Consider the following 17800-nt stretch of genomic DNA (forward strand, 5'->3'; position numbering starts at 1 on the left):
CCCTAATCCATAAAATCTTGTAATATAAATTTGGTAAAAATACTTTTTTGGTCCCTACATTTTGACCTTATTCTCATTTTGTTCCTTACTTTTTTTTTTTCTTTTGCTTTTAGTCCCAAAATAAAAAACGTGTTCCATTTTGATCCCTACTATCATCTCACTAATGAAAAATAGCCTACGTGGTAAACAGAGTGTATAGTTGGCACATATAACGCCTAGTGGCCATTAAAATAATAATAAAATTTATTATTTGGCATTTAAATAATTTCATGTCAACATTTTAAATATTAAAAAAAAACCACGTCATTATTTTTTCTTTTCTTTAATTATTTTATAATAAAATAAAATTTTAGTTATTATTTAATTATTTAAATAATAATTAAAATAAAGTTTTCTTTTCTTTTCATTATTATGTTGGAAGATCATTTAGATTGTTTCTACATGTTCTTCCCCAAAAAATGATTGATTGTTCTTCATGTTCTTCCCCAAGAACATGGTTGCCCAAAAAATTAAAATTTCAAGATTTTCTTCTCTTTTCTTGCATTTTCTTAGCAACCAAACAAGCAAAAACACATACAAAACCATGATCAACCTCAGCAATTCTAACATAATCAACTAACAAAATTCAAACCACGGTCATATAAAAAACACAAAAACAAAAATACTAAAACCCAAAGCCAATCCTCATCAGTAAAATACACCAAAACACAAGCCAATCCTCATCAATTTCATTTATGGTTAGATCAAACCACAGTGACCCACCTAACCACTATCGATCTGGGTTTAGAGAGAGCGAGAGAGAAGATGAGATTTTGGTCAACCATGGGTTTCGACCATGGGTCTTCTGTCATGGGTTTAGAGAAGATGATAGGTCATGGGTTTTCAGTCATGAGATGGATCGGCCATGAGAGAAGAGAGAGAAAGAGAGAGCTTGAATTTGAGATGAGAGAAGAAAGGAGGGATTAGGTCTTTAGCAATGAGTTTCGGCCATGAGAGAGAGAGAGAGTGTTTGAGATGAGAGAGTATAGAGAGAGAGAGAGAGCTTGGGTTTGAGTTTAGTGTTTGGTTTCTCAAAAGGCATAAGAAAATGGAAGAAAAGTTAAGTGTTCTTCCGAAATATAATGAAAAAAAAAAAAAAAAAAAGGAAATGTGAGTGGTTTGAAAGTGAAATCTATATTAAGTTTTGATGGTTTGGTGGTGTGAGGGATTGATTCTTTGGATTTTTTTCATATTTAATTTTGTGTTGATGTGTATCTAATGTTAATTTTATGGGTTTTAAATTTTCTGAGTTTGTGTTATTGTTCAAGATAAACTCAGATTTCAATTCATGTGATTTTTGATTTTTAATTCTGTTTTTAATTTGTTTATTTAGTTAAAATTGATAAATTTAGATGCTAACGTGCCAAATAAAATTTATTATTATTATTATAATAGCCACGTCAGCATTATGTGTGCCAATAGTTCACTTCGTTTGCCATATAGGTAATTTCCATTAGTGAGATGACGGTAGAAACCAAAACGGAACTTGTTTTTTATTTTGGAACTAAAAACAGTAAAAATAAAAGTAGATACCAAAATGAAAATGATGCAAAAATGTAAGAACCAAAAAAAAATTTCTGAAACTTACGGTGTATATTCCATGTTTGTTAAAAATACTTAAGTATTCACAAAAAAAAAAAAAAAAAAAAAATTCTGGGTATAAATTTAGGTATTTCCAGAAACAGTCTCATTAGATAAGATCAGTCACGCTGTCATGCAACAATCAAATGGTTTCAGACCAGGGGCACCAAATCAAACAAGAATTCTTCTAGAAATAATAAATAAACCAAGAATAGAAAATTTGACCAAACTTAACATAATGAGTTTAATGACCTCTCCCCTTCTAGTCAATACACTACCAAGTACCAACATCGAAAGTGCACATTGTCAGTGGGGCCGCTACGCTGAGGTGGCAATTTTTTCTTCTTCTTCTTGAGTTCTTTCTTTTTATTGTTTAGCCAAGCTACCAGAAAAAAAAAGAGAGACGACCGACTGAACGAGAAGGACTTACTGGCTCTACATATAATCATTAATACACACTCCTTTTATTTATATAGTTATCCTTTTTAGCCTTCTTTTCCTCTCTCTCACTCGCTCTCTCTCTCTTCGATCCTCAATCTACGGCCTCACTCCCACTTCAATCGCTCTCTTTCTCATTAAAAAACGACGCCGTATTATAATAATCATAATAGTATTTAATTAATAATCTCTCTGTTTTTCTTTCTAATAAGAAATTCGATTACTTGTTTAAATTCTCCGGTAATCAAAATTTAGCGGCACTGCGTTGTGGCTTTTGTGTGTGTGTGTGTGTGGATGGGCTATGGCGGAACCAGCAGCAGAAGCAGCATCGGTTCTAAGTAGTAGTAGTAGTTCTTGGAAACAAAGCAAGTTTGGGAAAGCTATTTTCGCTATCCTTGGAATCATGCTCACCCTCGTCACCTATGGTGTTCTACAGGTTTTCTTTTCTTTTTTTCTTTTTTTAATTTTAATTTTTTTTATATATAAATTTCAATTCCTCTATTTATTTGTATTTAGGGTATAGATTGTAAAAATTTGCCCTTTGTTTCTAGTTAGTATGATCTTTGATTAGTTTTGGTTGCTTTAATCATATGTGCATTTTGCCATTCATTTTAAATTCCATTTTTTTTTTTTATTTGGCTCATTTTTATCAAAATGATGATCTAATTCGGATTCGGTTAGCCTTTTGAATCGATTAAATCGAGTCATTTATATGTACATTCATACACGGCTGATGTTAGGCCAGTGATATAATTTTTACCATTGGTTTTTTTGGGGAATTTGTTGATCTGTTTCAGAAAACTGGATGGCCATTGTAGAAATCATATGTAAAGTTTTCTATTGGCTTGTCCTTTCACAATCAGAAACTTAGGCGTTTCGTTCTAGGTGAGGATTTGAATTTTGTGAACTTAGGCGCATTACTTGTGCCATGTGGTAATTGTACTTATACCATGAGAGAGCTAGTTATATGGCATTGCTCGACTCAGGAGATGCTACAGTGGCAGAGCTAATTTCTTTCTCGGGAGATAGATATTTCTGGAATATTAATTTCAGCAGATCGGTTCTAGATTGGGAATTAGAATCGGTCTCGTTCTTTCTGGACTTACTGTATTCTGGTGTGTGGAAAGGAGATGGGGTGGGTGAGCTGTGGTGGAAACTGTCTTCTTGGGGAATTTTTGATATTAAATCGTACTAGAAAGTGTTACAATCCCCCTTCTCAGGTGTCTTTTCCTTGGAAGGCTGTGTGGAGCTCCAACGTGCCTCCAAAGATCAGTTTCTTTTTGTTTGGATGGCGGTGTTGGGGAGAATTCTGACTAATGACAGTCTGAGGAAGCGTTGGCTGGTTATTATTGATTGGTGTTGTGGGTGTAAGAGGGCAGGGGAGTCTACTAACCACTTACTATTGCATTGCCCGATAGACAGCAAGGTGTGGAGTATGGTGTTTACTCTTTTCGGATTATCTTGGGTAATGCCCAAGGACGTATTGGAGCTTCTTGCTAGCTGGCCAGGCAAGTTTAGGAAACATAGAAATGGGGAGTTTGGAATATGGTCCCTCACTGTATGATATGGGGTATCTGGAGGGAGAGGAATGTGTAGATCTTTGTAGGTGCTTAGAGGTCAATTCAAGACTTGAAGATGTCTTTTTTCCAGACATTGTTTGGGTGGACAACTGCTTTGGGTGATTTTCTTTTTTTCTTTGTCTGATTTGCTTGATAGATGTAGTCTTTATAATTCTTAGTTCTTTTGTTCTCTCATGCACCCTCAGTACACTTCCTGTGTGCTTTGGCCTCTTGTATATTTTTTCTTTCAATGAAGTTTATTACTTATCAAAAAAAAAAAAAAAGTTTTTAAGTTTAGGGGGAGGTTTAAATGTTCTTATTAAAGTACGTGGTAACTGTCCTTAAGTAAGTATTGTTTATTTTTTCGTAAAGCAATTTGTGAAATTTCGTGTCGTGCAGGAAAAGATCATGAGAGTACCATATGGGGTGAACAAAGAATATTTTAAATATTCATTGTTTCTTGTTTTCTGCAACCGAATAACAACATCTGCCGTCTCTGCGTGTGCTTTACTGGTGAGTATCTGTTGATATCCATATACTATTTGTACTTTTGGGTAGGGTTTTAGAGGGAGTAGAAGTTGATTCATAGAGAGTAAAACTGATGATCAAACAGTCGGCAATTTTCAACTTTGTTTAAGCTGTAACCAACCTAATGCCATTGTACTCATAGAGTGTCTTTTGTTGCTTTAGTAGCTACTCAGACCAGCATACTCATTTTCATTTTAATCTATTATTTCTAGGCAAGTAAAAAAGCCTTGGACCCAGTGGCTCCAGTTTACAAGTACTGCCTTGTATCAGTATCAAACATACTAACCACCACATGTCAGTATGAGGTAAGCTGTCTACATCTTCACGTCTCTTAACATGATTATGCCCTACGTGGGTAGAAATAATTTGCTGAATTTCTTTGTTTCTATTTTACGAGTTCTTTGAATCGGTAGTTTTGTGCAAGATGATAAATAATATTCACTTTAACGACACAAGGCTTGCTGCAGGCCCTCAAATATGTCAGTTTTCCTGTTCAGACGCTTGCTAAGTGTGCCAAAATGATTCCTGTTATGGTAAGTTAATTGTGCATTATTTTATGTGGCATTTACAGCATGCATGCATTTAAGTTTCTTTCAGTGGGTTAAAACTGTTTTTATGCTAAGATGATCATACTTTTTGATGGATTAGAATGGCTAGTTGGTTTGCTGATTATTTTAATAACCTTTTATTTTTGCTACTTCTGTAAATGAATAACTGGTTGTTACGGGTGCTTCACATTATGCATTCTGATGGTGCTGTTCCTTTGTAATGACTGGAAAGTGGAAAGTGGAAAGTTTGTGTATATCTGTTTCTGTTATCTCTTTTGAGTCTCGAATTTTGGAATTGGTTTCATTGTAATCATTTAGTCACTCTTTATCCCGTATGAGTTCCTTCCATAGAATAATTTGTCTGATATAGGCATTCTGAAGATTAGTGATGGCTTTGCTGAAACATTTTTTTTTTTGCCTTCACGTTTTCCCTAGTGAAAATCATCTGATTAAGTTCAGATCTAGAATCTAATGGTCTAAGTTATCCTTTGATTTTAAAAATTCCCAATAGATGCTATTTAATTTATGGGTAATTGATTCTGTCCTGCAAATACGGTATTGCTTACAGTCAATTGATGAATTGCATAACTTGTATCCTTATTTTCGACGTGGAAACATTTGTTCCTCTCCATGTTATGCTAGTTGTTATACATAGTAAGTGGTAAATCTTACTCATTATTTTCTTATCATTATACAGGTTTGGGGCACTCTTATTATGCAGAAAACATACAAGGGACGTGACTATTTGTTGGCTTTTCTAGTGACCCTGGGTTGTTCAGTATTTATTCTATATCCGGTAATAGCTGTGGTCATATCTCCAATTCTTACACTGATGTTTCAACGCTTTTCTTTCTTCTTCTTATTCATCCTCTTCCTTTTTATTTATTTTTAAATGATATTGTTAAGATATGATTATATGAACCTAAGACCTACCTCCACCTTTTATGACTTGAGCTAAGGTTCAGTGGTTTGCTACTTTCCTTTTTTGTTCACGTGGTGGTTTGTATCCTAATTTCTAAGGTGCTACATTAGTGGCTGAAGGCTGTGGTTCAAATTTTAGATGTTAAATTTGAGGTGTTTAATATTGTATACATCATGTGTATTAGTGTTTTATTTGATAGGTAAATAGTTGGGCGGTGGGGTTTGAACCCAAGGCATTGGGCACTGCAGAGTCACAGACAGTGCCAATATTAGGTTTTTTTTTTTTACTCATGCATTCAATGGGTCTTGAACCCATAACCTTGCCCTTCACCTTGCTTTTACGAGGGGAAAAGGTGCCATTTGAGCTAGAGCTCATTGACATGAATATTAAAAGCAGCAGTGGCAGACATAACAAGCTACTTCAGTTTCTTTGTTATTTTAGCCACCCTTATGGATTACTTTCATACATTTTAGATTTAAAAATTATGTACAAATAGTTATCCTTTCTATTAAAAAATTGTTTATCACAGAAGTGCAGTGACCCACACTGCCCTATAGTCCTGTTTAGTTCCATAGTTGCCCACAGAACTGCTGAGACTCTCTCCTGTCAATGAAAAATCTGACACAATTCAGGTTACTTTGATAATCAATTCGACAACTTGAAAACACATGCAGCCCACTTTTGTATCTGAATGTATATTAAGACGATGCTGCATCTGGCCTTATTATAACCACATTGTCATTTCATTTGTTTAAGCACTGGATTTGGTCATTCGAAAGCATGTCTGTACATGACTTCGACAATATGTATTATGGTGAATTGTGATTCCTGTGATGGACTGTTGATGATGCACAAGAACCTTGACAGCTAGTGTTTAACTTGAATGTAGTCTGAACTATTTTTTCTGTGTTTGCTTTACTGTAGGCAGAAGCTGACATTAGTCCATACAGTAAAGGAAGGGAAAACACTGTTTGGGGCGTCTCCCTAATGCTTGGTTATCTTGGGTATCTTATTTGAAACTCACTTTCTTTCATTATTATGATGCCTGATTTACAAATTTCTTTACCATTTGCTGTTAATTTAAATACTAATCATATTTCCGCTCTCTGTTCAAATGTAAATATTTATTAGTTCTTAGACGTGTTTATGTTTCTTCAACAAGTCTGCCCTGGTGTCTTATACCTCTTGATTTGTTTTTTTTTTTTTTTTTTTGATAGGTAAAAAGTAGTATTATTGAATAAAGAAAAAAGAAAAAAGAAAAGAGAAGAATAAAACCTTGATGCTTGCTTCTCACACATTGGGCAAGTGAAACACTATAATCAATAATGCTACAGACACCAATTTTTTGACAACAAATTTCACAATTTTTGAGTTGGTCAGCTGTGAGTGATGGAAAAAAAGCGGTGGATCCATGAATACTGTGTCCACCACTCACAGTCGACCAACTCTGCAATTGTGAAATTTGTTGTGAAAAAATTTGTATTGTAGTGTTACTGCACTATAATGATAGAGGAAGATTGTACCAATGGTTTTTGGGTGTGTGTAATTACCAATAAAAAAGAACAAAAAAATTGTACTGATGGTTTATGCTAATAGTACTACCCATTAAACTATACTAGCCGCAAACTCGCGTGTTGCGCGTGATAATTATTTTTATGATAGTTTTTAATTGTTTTTTACAATTTAAATTAATTTAATAATTAGTAATATATTTCGTAATCTATAGGAATAATCATAAATGTAATATAGGAACAATTATAAATCATAAATATAAATTTTGTCGTACCAAAATGTAAATAATACAATTTTTCTCAAAAATTCAAAAGGCAAGTCAATGAAAATATTCATTTTTAACAAAAGTTATTTATAACATTTTGTGAATCATTAAAAAGAATATAAAATTTGAAAATTATTCTTTTAGTTTTAGACAAACTTTCTCAAACCTTATTTTTTCTGCCTATAATTCAAAACACAGAAAAACGTAACTAAAAAATTAATAAAACTTAACAATGATTAATTGGACCAATTAGGAAATCTAAAAAATTAATTGTTGTTGATAATCTATTAAGGTTATTTTTTTTGCAAAATATGTAGTTTTGTCCACCAAAAACATATTATTTAATAAACAATTATTAGCAAAATCTAAGAATTAAATTTCTATATACGCATTGTTATAAAAAAAAAAATAATAATTAAAATAAAATTGCAAAAGCTAAAATTTGTCACCCATCTGATTATTTTTGTTTGGCTAACATTTGCTTTTTTTTCTAAATAAATGACATTATAGAGTACTTCTAATACAACTATTAAGAATACTTTATCCACTACAAATGATTAAAAAATAAATAAAAATTAGTAAAATCTCATAGTTTAACATCTAAATTGAGCATTATAAAAAATCATGTTATATAATAGAATAAATACCAAATTATCCAGATCATACTATGTAATATAATAATATTATATTTTTATATGCTACATTTAATTTTTTATAACGCAATATGATAACATTTAACAATTAAAGAGACCCCCCCCCACCCCAAAAAAAAAAAAAAAAAAAAAAAAAAAAAAAAAAAAAAAAAAAAAACAAAATCACATTAATCCAAAGTAGAGTTTTAAAGAATATAAAAATTATCAACCTAAAATGAGCTGCAAGAAAAAAAAAAAAATCCACGAAAAAATTGAGAGAGAGAGAGAGAGAGAGAGAGAACATTTTTTGTGAGGGAAAACTATACATAGAATGGAAGAAGTAGTGACAAATTTATAGTAAGAGGGTGTGAATAAGAAGAGATAAAAATAAAGGAAGATGAAGGGAAAGAAGAAGAATGATATTAATGTAGAGGGTAATGGGGAGATGAAAAGATAAGGGAGGGAGAAAGGTTGGAGAAGTACTGGGAAGATGAAAAGGTAAGGGAAGGAGAAATGTTAGAGAAATGTAGATATTTAAAAAATTAATGTTAAAAACAATTATAGGAAAATTGGAAATAAAAAAGATAATGACATGGAGCTGATGTGGCTTAATTGGAGCATAACAACAATAAATGCTACGATTCAACTTTTAGATATATATAGATATAGATATAGATTGCACAGATATACATATGCATTTGGCTCTGTTACAGCAATACTACTTAATTCTTCATTGCTTATCTCCCTCTAAGGGATGGTACAAAAGTATTCTGCCCTGCCCAGGCCAGGCTGTGTGGGTCTCCCCACCCCAAAGATTCCTTAACTTGCCCCGTCCCAAGTGTGTATAAATATTTAAATTATTTATAGATATAATTTATTCTATTACCATCCCCCAAAACACTTGTTTCACTCCCAGCACTCTCACAGATTCCCCTCCCTTTTCTCTCTCATATCAATCTCATCAATGCTGGAGGCTGGAGCCACCTCAATAGGGATGGCAAAATACCTCCAACCCACCTTGTCCTAGTCCTGCCCTGCACGGGTTTCCCTTCCCTGAAAAGGGGATGGGGCACACATGATCTGACCTCGCCCTGCCTTGTTGGCATACTGTTTGGCATTTCCATTTTAGGTCATTTTAGGGTTAGCTTTAAGTTTACCTTCTAAATGATTGAATGAGATATAATGGAAGGATGCCTACTTGTTTCCCATAAATTCAGATGCTTATCTGTGTGATTAACAGGTTTGATGGCTTTACAAGCACATTCCAAGATAAACTTTTTAAAGGCTACCATATGGAAATACACAACCAAATATTCTACACAACATCGTGTTCTTGTATTATTAGCTTGACAGGTAATTTTGTTACTGTTGTTTTATCTTGTTAGTTCTTAAATACTGGTTACATTTTGGTTATAGAACAGTATGTGTGGGGGATGAGCTGCAGCTGAGGCACTATAGGTGGTATATTGTTACAAATTTTTTTCTTTGATCAGTTTTGAAACTTCGAATGCATTATGAGTGCTATATTGTTTTTTTTTGAGAAACTGTGTTATATTGTTAGGACATACGTTTGATGGGTTCAAGATTTTGTTATTCAACTATGAAGTTACCATCAGTCAGGGATTAATTTTTAATTTAGGAGAAGTCTCAAGACAGGATTAACCCTTTCACAGATATAAAAGTCGTTCTTTTTTTTCAGCTTTCTCTCACTATTCTATGTAGTTTAGAAAACTCAATTAAACACACCTAAGGTTTTATCTCAAGAATTTTTTTTTTTTTTTTTATAAGTAAAGAAAATTTTATTCAAAGACATAGTAATGAGTCACCCAAGTATACAGGACGTATACAGCAGGGGACAAAAACAATCAAATACATAAATTACAAGCATCCATCAAATCATAGACCAAAAAAATAGAATGACTTCCTATGATAGACATCCAATCTGATAGAGTTTTAAAGAAGAAAAGTTTTAAATCAGCTATAGTCCTTTCAGAATCTTCAATACACTGGTTGTTTCTCTCCTGCCAAATGCACCACATCAAAAAATGAGGGATAGCCATCCAAATAACACCATTATGATGATGACCAATGTTTTATCTCAAGCAAATTGGAATTAATTTCATTGATCCATGGAAATAATTGGAATCTGTGTAATTATAATAAGGTCCCTTTTGTTTTTAAAGTTTAGCTATGTCAATCACTATAATGTATCAGAAACTAACTTATCAAAAAAATAATGTATCAGAAACTATTTTAAGCACTGACACCTGTTGCGTGTTGGGATAATGAAAATTCATACTCTAGATTTTTTCATCTCTATGTATGATAGAAAATCTTTGTCTTATAATAGCTTGATAAATATGGTTTGATTTATCAGAATAATTTTTCCAAGGAAAATATTTTACTTATTAGGCATGTTATTCTTAGATTTAGATAAATTTCTAGCATTCTAGGCCTTTGTCAAAAGTGTGGTCATGCAAGGCAAACATAGCTTTGTGTTTCAGCAATATAGTGGCAGTAAGCTGAGAAATTTTTACTTTGTGTACCACGTGTTTTGCAGAGGGCACACAAGTTCACTGTATATACCATGTCAAACATGCAAAGATACATATTCATCATATTTGTTTATGGAATTGATATTTAACCTGTGCTAGCTTATCAATGTGCCATCTTTATGCATAGTTATACAGGTCTTTCTTTGGAGCATGACCTGACTTGCAGGATCAGCTATGATACGTTAAGACACTTTTGAGATGCTTAAATACTTCTTTTTACCTTCTCTTAAAATGACAACTCTATTGTTGGTGTTTTTGTAATGGAGGCATCCTAGCTACCTGGAACTTATCTTGTGCTACCACCAAGAGAATAGGGTCTTTCTTCTTTCTGTGCATAAGTATCATGTACTACTTTTTGATTAGAGCTTTTTAATTGCATTTTTGTTGTTGGTGTTGATCTGTGTTGATTTTCATCATTTGATATAGGTCTTTTATTACAAGGGCATCTACTTCCAGCAATAGATTTTGTTTATAGGCATCATGATTGCTTCTTTGACATTGTATTGCTTTCGACGGTAAGTGACCTTTACTTAGGTATCTAGTGTATCTTATACCCATTTTTTAACATCTTTGGCACCCACCCAGTACTCTTCTAATAATGATTTTTGTTGCAGGTAGCAACAGCAAGTCAATTTTTCATTTCTTACACTATTCGCAATTTTGGTGCCCTTACATTTGCCACCATAATGACCACAAGACAGGTAAAATATAAGTCTCCATAACAATTATTTATCTTCTTTCATTTGTCCCTCAAAACTACACTTCTAATGGATGGAATCTTCTCAAATTCTCATTGTTGATGTAGTTGGTTAGCATCATGCTGTCGTGTATATGGTTTGTCCATCCCCTAAGCTGGGAACAGTGGATTGGAGCTGTAAGCCTCATACTGAATCCTTTCCTGAATTTTTTTTTTTTATTATAAAAAGTCCAATAACAAGCTGCATTGGATATTTTGATCAGGTTATTGTCTTTGGTACCCTTTATGCAAAAACCTTCTTGAAAAATCCACCACAAAAACCTTCACTTCCAGAACCTACAGGAAATGGAGCTACTAGTCCTGTGAAGCAGAATCCTGTATGAGGGCCAGTCTTATGTTTGCTATGAGATCTGGCACTTGCTATCTCTAACTATTAATAGGCAGCTTTAATTTTAAGTGTAAAGCGGCAAATTGAAAACTGAGAAGGCTCACACAGGAGTAAGTTTAACCTTAACCCATACAGCATCGCATGCACCTGAAATTGCGAGTCAGCAGCATCATTTCTGATATACAGAGTTCAAACGTCTTGTAATCCGCAAATTTTCCATTAATGGAGATAAATCATAGCTTAACTAAAGCCAAAGGAATTTCCTATTCCAAAAAAAAAAAACTAAGGCCAGCTTTTTGTTTTTGTTTTTGTTTGTCTGGTCTTCAATAGGAATGATTAAAAAAGAAATTGTATAATGCAGTTGCTTAAGCTAAATTTTGTTTATTCTGGTGAGTAGTTTAATTTAAGGAGGGGGGGGGGGGGGTGTAGAAGTAGGAAAGAAAGGAAATTTTTTGAGATTAGTTGTTGAGCTCATTTTGCATTCGAACTGACATCCTCTGTTTGTTGGTATTTAATTATCAAATGCCAAACCCCATAGGCATTGCAGTGCAGTCCAATATATGGTTGCATTTGGGCCCTTTGCAATGTCTACCGATAAAAAAACGGCCGAATCTGAATCAAAGACAGCCAGGAAGGCAAATGATACTAAGTAAACAGTAAACCATGTGTATATAGGCCTGATTAAATTTATTTTAACTAATATCAGAATGTGGTCTATCATCCACATTCTGATACTAGCTAAAAAGTGAGTTCAATGATTTTTCACTGAGACAAAAAGAGATATAAAAAAAAATAAAAAAAAAACGAATTATTTTTCAAAACAAATAAAGAAAAAGATTTTGAAGGATTAGAAAAAAAGTAACCAACATACTATTTCTAGATGTGCCAAATGTTTTGTAACTGAATTGGCACCTTCTCATGTACAAAGTGCTTGGAGGTCTAGGAGGGAAAGGATTCAAATTGCGAGGTTGACAGTATATTGTAATTATTTCTCAAAAAAAAAAAAAATTCTAGATGTTAAAAATTAATTTTAGCACTCATACTAGGATATTCATTAGCTTCTATTCATGGATATGATTATATGAATATGCATAATTGCATGACTTAAACCATGCTGCCCTGATTGAGCTAAAAGATACTTTTTCTCTCCACCTTTGTAGTGGCCTTCTCTCCCACCTCCGTGTGGGTGTTCCTCCACCTTCGTGTGGCCTTCACTACCACCTCTGTGTGGGTAATTTCCACCTCTGTGTGGCTTCATCTCTATCCACGTATTGTGGGTCCTTCTGCTATTGTGCGCTTCGAGTTGATCTTGGTTGCTTTGTGGGCCTCATCGACCTTGTTCGAGGGTTTCCTTTTACTCCCAGTGGGTATGTTTCACTGCTAGCGTTGTTGTCAGTCATCGGTGAGATTTGCTCTGCCAGTAGCAAGCGTTTTTTCTTTCTTTGGCTAGTGGGTCTCGTTTAGCTATTCACTCTCAGTCAACGTCAATTCTGCTCCATCCTTGATAGCGATTGTGGCTTTGGTGAGTACTCATCCTACTGGTGGTATTTTCTCTACTGCTATTAATGTTGGGTTTCCTTGGGGTTTTGGTATTTTCTCTGATTTTGGTTTGGAGAAGCTCATTAGATTGGATATAGTTGTCCTTTAATTGTGAGGGTGGGTTTTATATCAACTGCTGCTCTTGTTTTGGGTATGAAAATTCTATCTTGGCTCACCAAATTCCTTTAATTCCACTCCTGATTTTTCACCTTGCCATGAGGACCATAGCTTGGAACTGTCGAGGTGCTAGCAGAGCCTCGACAGTTAGAGCTCTAAAGGAGCTTATTCGTGAGTGAAATCCAGATATTGTTTTCCTCTTCGAAACCAAAATAAAATCTATGAGAATAAACAAGATTTGTGATAGACTGAAGTTTGTAGATTCTTGGTGTGTTGATGCTGATGGTTTGTCTGGGGGTCTTGTGCTGTTTTGGAGATTGGGTGTTGAATTAGAAGTGGTCTTTTCAAATAAAAACATGATAGTGGCACTGGTTTATTCAGACCCCCCCTGAAGCTCCTTGGCTTCTTTTTGCTATTTATGGTCCAATCCAAAGATCCAAAAATGGAAAATTCTGGGGTTTGTTGGAGAATATGGTGTCTTCTTTTTCAGGGCCTTGGGTTGCAATCGGAGATCTAAATTGCATCAAGCATGCGAAAGAGAAACATGGTGGATGTGCAGTGGCCGAGAGTTCTGTTTGTTATCTCAGAGATTTCATGTCTAATACAGGTACTATTGATTTGGGTTTTTCGGGTCCATCCTTTACTTGGTCAAATAGGAGGGAAGGTTTGGCCAATATAAAAGAAAGGTTAGACCAATGTTTATGTGATCAAGAGTGGCAATCTTTATTCCCAAAAGTAGGGGTTAGACATTTGTGTAATTCTAACTCGGATCATAACCCGATTATGCTTGATACATTCCTAGACATTGATATTTTGACTCGGCCGTTTCGTTTTGAAGCGATGTGGACTAGGGAAGAGGAAAGTAGATTGATTGTGGAAAATGCTTGGCAATGCAGGGTTGATGGCTCTCAAGGCTTTAAGGTAGTCAAAAAGTTAACTGTGACTTGCCATGAGCTAAAGCCCTGGAACAAAAGCACCTTTGGAAATTCAAAGGAAAAAAATTAAAAGCCTCAAAGCCAAAATTGTTGAGGTTCAACAATTTGCCCCCATAAGAGAGAATTTGGAACTTGAAGCTTCCCTAAATTTAGAGCTTGATGAATGGCTAGACAGAGAAGATATGAGGTTACGACAGATGTCTAGGGAATTGTGGGTTAAAGAGGGTGACCGTAACTCAAGGTTTTTCCATCTCTCAACCATAATTAGAAAATGAAGAAACTGCATCTTAGAAATTAAGCTTGATGATGGTACTCGGATAAGAGATCGGGGGGAAATTCAACACTATTTTTTGGGAAAGTTTTCCTCCTTTTTCTCATCTAGCCTCCCTCATTTCCCTACAAACCTAGAGAATTTAATAGAGCCTTGTGTTACTGACCAAGAGAATTCGGAGCAATGTAAAATTCCCACTAGAGAAGAGATTAAGAAGGTGGTGTTTGGGATAAAATCCTTCAAAGCCCCAGGTCCGGATGGTTTCCCAGCTCTTTTCTACAAGCATTATTGGGACACAGTGGGTGATCAAGTGGTTCAAGCGACCCAAAGCTTCTTTCGTAATGGCTGGCTTCTGAAAGATTTCAACAAAACCTTCATCCACTTTATTCCTAAAAAGAAAGGGGTAGGCAATTTTAATCATTTTCGTCCTATTGGACTGTGTAATGTGTGCTACAAAGTGATATCTAAGATTTTAGTGAATAGACTAAGACCTCTTCTACATAAAATGGTGGATCCGGCTCAAGTGGCCTTCGTGCCTAATAGATGGATTAATGAAAATGTGGTCTTGGCCCATGAAATTGTTCACAGCTTCAAATATACAGGGAAGAAGAAGGGTTTCCTTGGAATCAAGCTTGATTTCCAAAAAGATTACGATAAAATGGAATGGAATTTTTCGATGGTAGTCTTAAAAGCTTTTGGTTTAAGCTACAACTTTGTTAATCTCATCCACCAGTGCCTCTCCTCAGTTGAGTTCACTTTATTGTTGAATGGTGGCTTTCTCCCCCTCAAGAGGGCTTAGGCAGGGGGACCCCCTGTCCCCATACTTATTTATTTTGGGCAATGAGGTTCTCATGAGGTTGATAAATAGGGAAGTGTCTCAAAAGAACTTAACTGGGTTTAAAGTTTCTAATACCGCACCACCCATCTCTAAGCTCTACTATGCGGATGACATTCTTTTGTTTTGCAAAGCTAAGTCCTCTGAACTAGCCATTCATAGAAGCTGATTGGAGAAATTCTGTTCTTGGTCGCTCAATCTATCAGTGTGGAAAAATCTGGTTGCTTCCCTTCCAAAGGTGTGAGCCCTCAGTTTATGAATTAAGTTAAATGTTGTTAGGGTCTTAATACATTGCCTCAAAGTACAACATATTTGGGTGTTCCTCTCTTTCTATCAAAGAGCAAATCTCAGGGTTTCGTTTATGTTAAAGAAAGATTGGACAGTAAGCTCAAGGGATGGAAAAGTAAAAATCTGTCTTGGTTTGGTAGGGCAACTCTAATTAGATTGGTGGCCCAAGCCATCCCGACGTATTCTATGTCGGCTACTCTTCTTCCTAAAGGTCTTAGTGATCAATTAGATGCATCAGTGCGCAAATTTTGGTGGAGCCCAAAATCAAAGGCGGGTTCGTATTGGTCTCCGATGTCTTGGTCTTCTCTTTGTTTGCCACAAAAGGAGGGTGGCTTGGGTTTTAGAAAATTCTGGGATTTCAACCAAGCTCTCATCTCCAAACTTGGCTGGTGGATTCCATCCAGAAATGATTGTCTTTGTATTAAGGTTTTGAGGGCAAAATACAAGATTCAAGATAATTGGCTGGCTTATCATTCTCCTAGCAATGTGTCCCCCTTTTGGAAAAGCATGATGGGCACAAAACACCTTATTGCAAAGGCAGCTTGCCTTTTAGTAGGTAATGGGAATTCCATTAGAACATGGATAGACCCGTGGATTCCTGATCTCCCTAGTTTCATCCCTACCCCAAAAGTTGATGCTGATCCGGATATTGCTTTGGTAGTTTCTCAGCTCCTTACTCTAAACAGAAGTAGTTGGGATATTCCAAAGCTAAGTTTGCTATTTGAGGAGCATGTGGTTGAGCTTATCCAAAAAATTCCCATTCCTAGTTGCATTATGGAAGATAGTTGGTCTTGGACTGCAACAAACTTCGAGTTTTTTTCTGTCAAGTTCGCTTATTGGCTGTGTAGGGATGGCTCTCCTCCTTCGAATTCCGACTTCATTAGAGGCTAGATTTGGAGATCCAAAATTCATGAGTGCTTTAAGTTGCATCTATGGAGAATAGCTGCAAATGTTTTGCTTACCAAGGAGGTAATAAGTATGTTTAATGAAAATATGGATGGGAGCTGGCCTTTGTGTAATTCAGCTTTGGAAACTTCCCTTCATCTGTTCACGGTATGCCCATTTGCAAAATCCTTATGCTTCTGAAGCCACTGGGGCATGAGGATTGACTTATTGGTTTTTGGGTTGACATCTGATTTTGTCAACTTCCTCTTGTCCCCCCCCTTTTTTGGTTAATCAATGTTTGCGCCAGAAGGAAGAATTTTTGTTGTATGGTGCCATCCTTTGTGACATGGTATGGAAACAAAGAAATCATTTCCTATTTGGAGATGGCTCTCTAAATGTTGATGGGGTGTCTACGAAAATCTCATGTCTCTTCTCTGAACATAATATTCCCAAGGGCACTACCACTTATTAGCAGGTTCTTTCCTCTATTCAGACTTGAATCCCTCCCCCAGGTGTGTCTTTTAAAATTAATGTCGATGCTGCTGTGGGGCCTTGCTTCTCTTCTATAGCCGTAGTGGCGAGAGACCGGAGAGGGGAGTTGGTATTTGCCGGTACAATGAAAGTGAATATCACTCTTTCTTGTAATTTCTTTGGTCCTTTTGATTTTGGGAATTGCCCTGCTTGTTTCTTTTCCATCATGTTGGAAGAGTCCAGGAGGGCCTTGTAGCTCTGTTTGTCTCTTCTTTAATAAAGTTCCTGGTTCATCAAAAAAAAAAAAAAAAAAACATGCTGCCCGAAACTACAATATGTGGTAGGCCTTGCTTTTCCTCAAAACTTTCGAAGTCTATAACTTCTTAATATTTGAACTTATTTGTACAAGGTGAAATCTCCAAATACTTGCGTTGTGTTACTGTAAACTTACCATGTTTGGCTACTAGTTCTTACTATCACCATTCACCTTTACTTTTTCCATAGCTCATTTACTACTTGTTCCACTACCTAAACTAAATTAGGCACCTTTAATCTAAGAAGCTTGGTCCTCAGTTGCTTTATGAGTCAATTACATCTATTTCCTTACCGAAGCAATTTAGTTGATTTTATTTCAATTTTTGACTAGCACGAGCTAGCAAGGAAGACACCCAAGCTTCTTCCTCTTCTTTTTTCATTAGAATTGGTTCATTTTAAAAGAAGGGATAGTTGCCTTGCGTGGTGAACCTAGTTCATACAACGTACGACCAAAAGGGTTATACACGCATAAAAGCTACC

The 17800-nt window shown here is 35.3% G+C and overlaps 1 protein-coding gene across 1 annotated transcript; it reads left to right on the forward strand.

Moving 5' to 3' along the window:
- Positions 1 to 2003: 2003 nt before the first annotated feature.
- On the forward strand, positions 2004 to 11926 carry LOC115987926 (UDP-galactose/UDP-glucose transporter 5). The gene is made up of 11 exons (XM_031111537.1): positions 2004 to 2494; positions 4017 to 4130; positions 4358 to 4450; positions 4613 to 4678; positions 5391 to 5489; positions 6540 to 6619; positions 9265 to 9377; positions 11006 to 11094; positions 11194 to 11280; positions 11385 to 11453; positions 11540 to 11926. The coding sequence occupies exons 1-11, from the start codon at positions 2360 to 2362 to the stop codon at positions 11657 to 11659; spliced, it is 1065 nt and encodes a 354-aa protein (XP_030967397.1). The 5' UTR covers positions 2004 to 2359; the 3' UTR covers positions 11660 to 11926.
- Positions 11927 to 17800: the final 5874 nt, after the last annotated feature.

Source organism: Quercus lobata, chromosome 1, assembly GCF_001633185.2.
Source record: "Quercus lobata isolate SW786 chromosome 1, ValleyOak3.0 Primary Assembly, whole genome shotgun sequence".
Taxonomy (NCBI): Eukaryota; Viridiplantae; Streptophyta; class Magnoliopsida; order Fagales; family Fagaceae; genus Quercus; species Quercus lobata.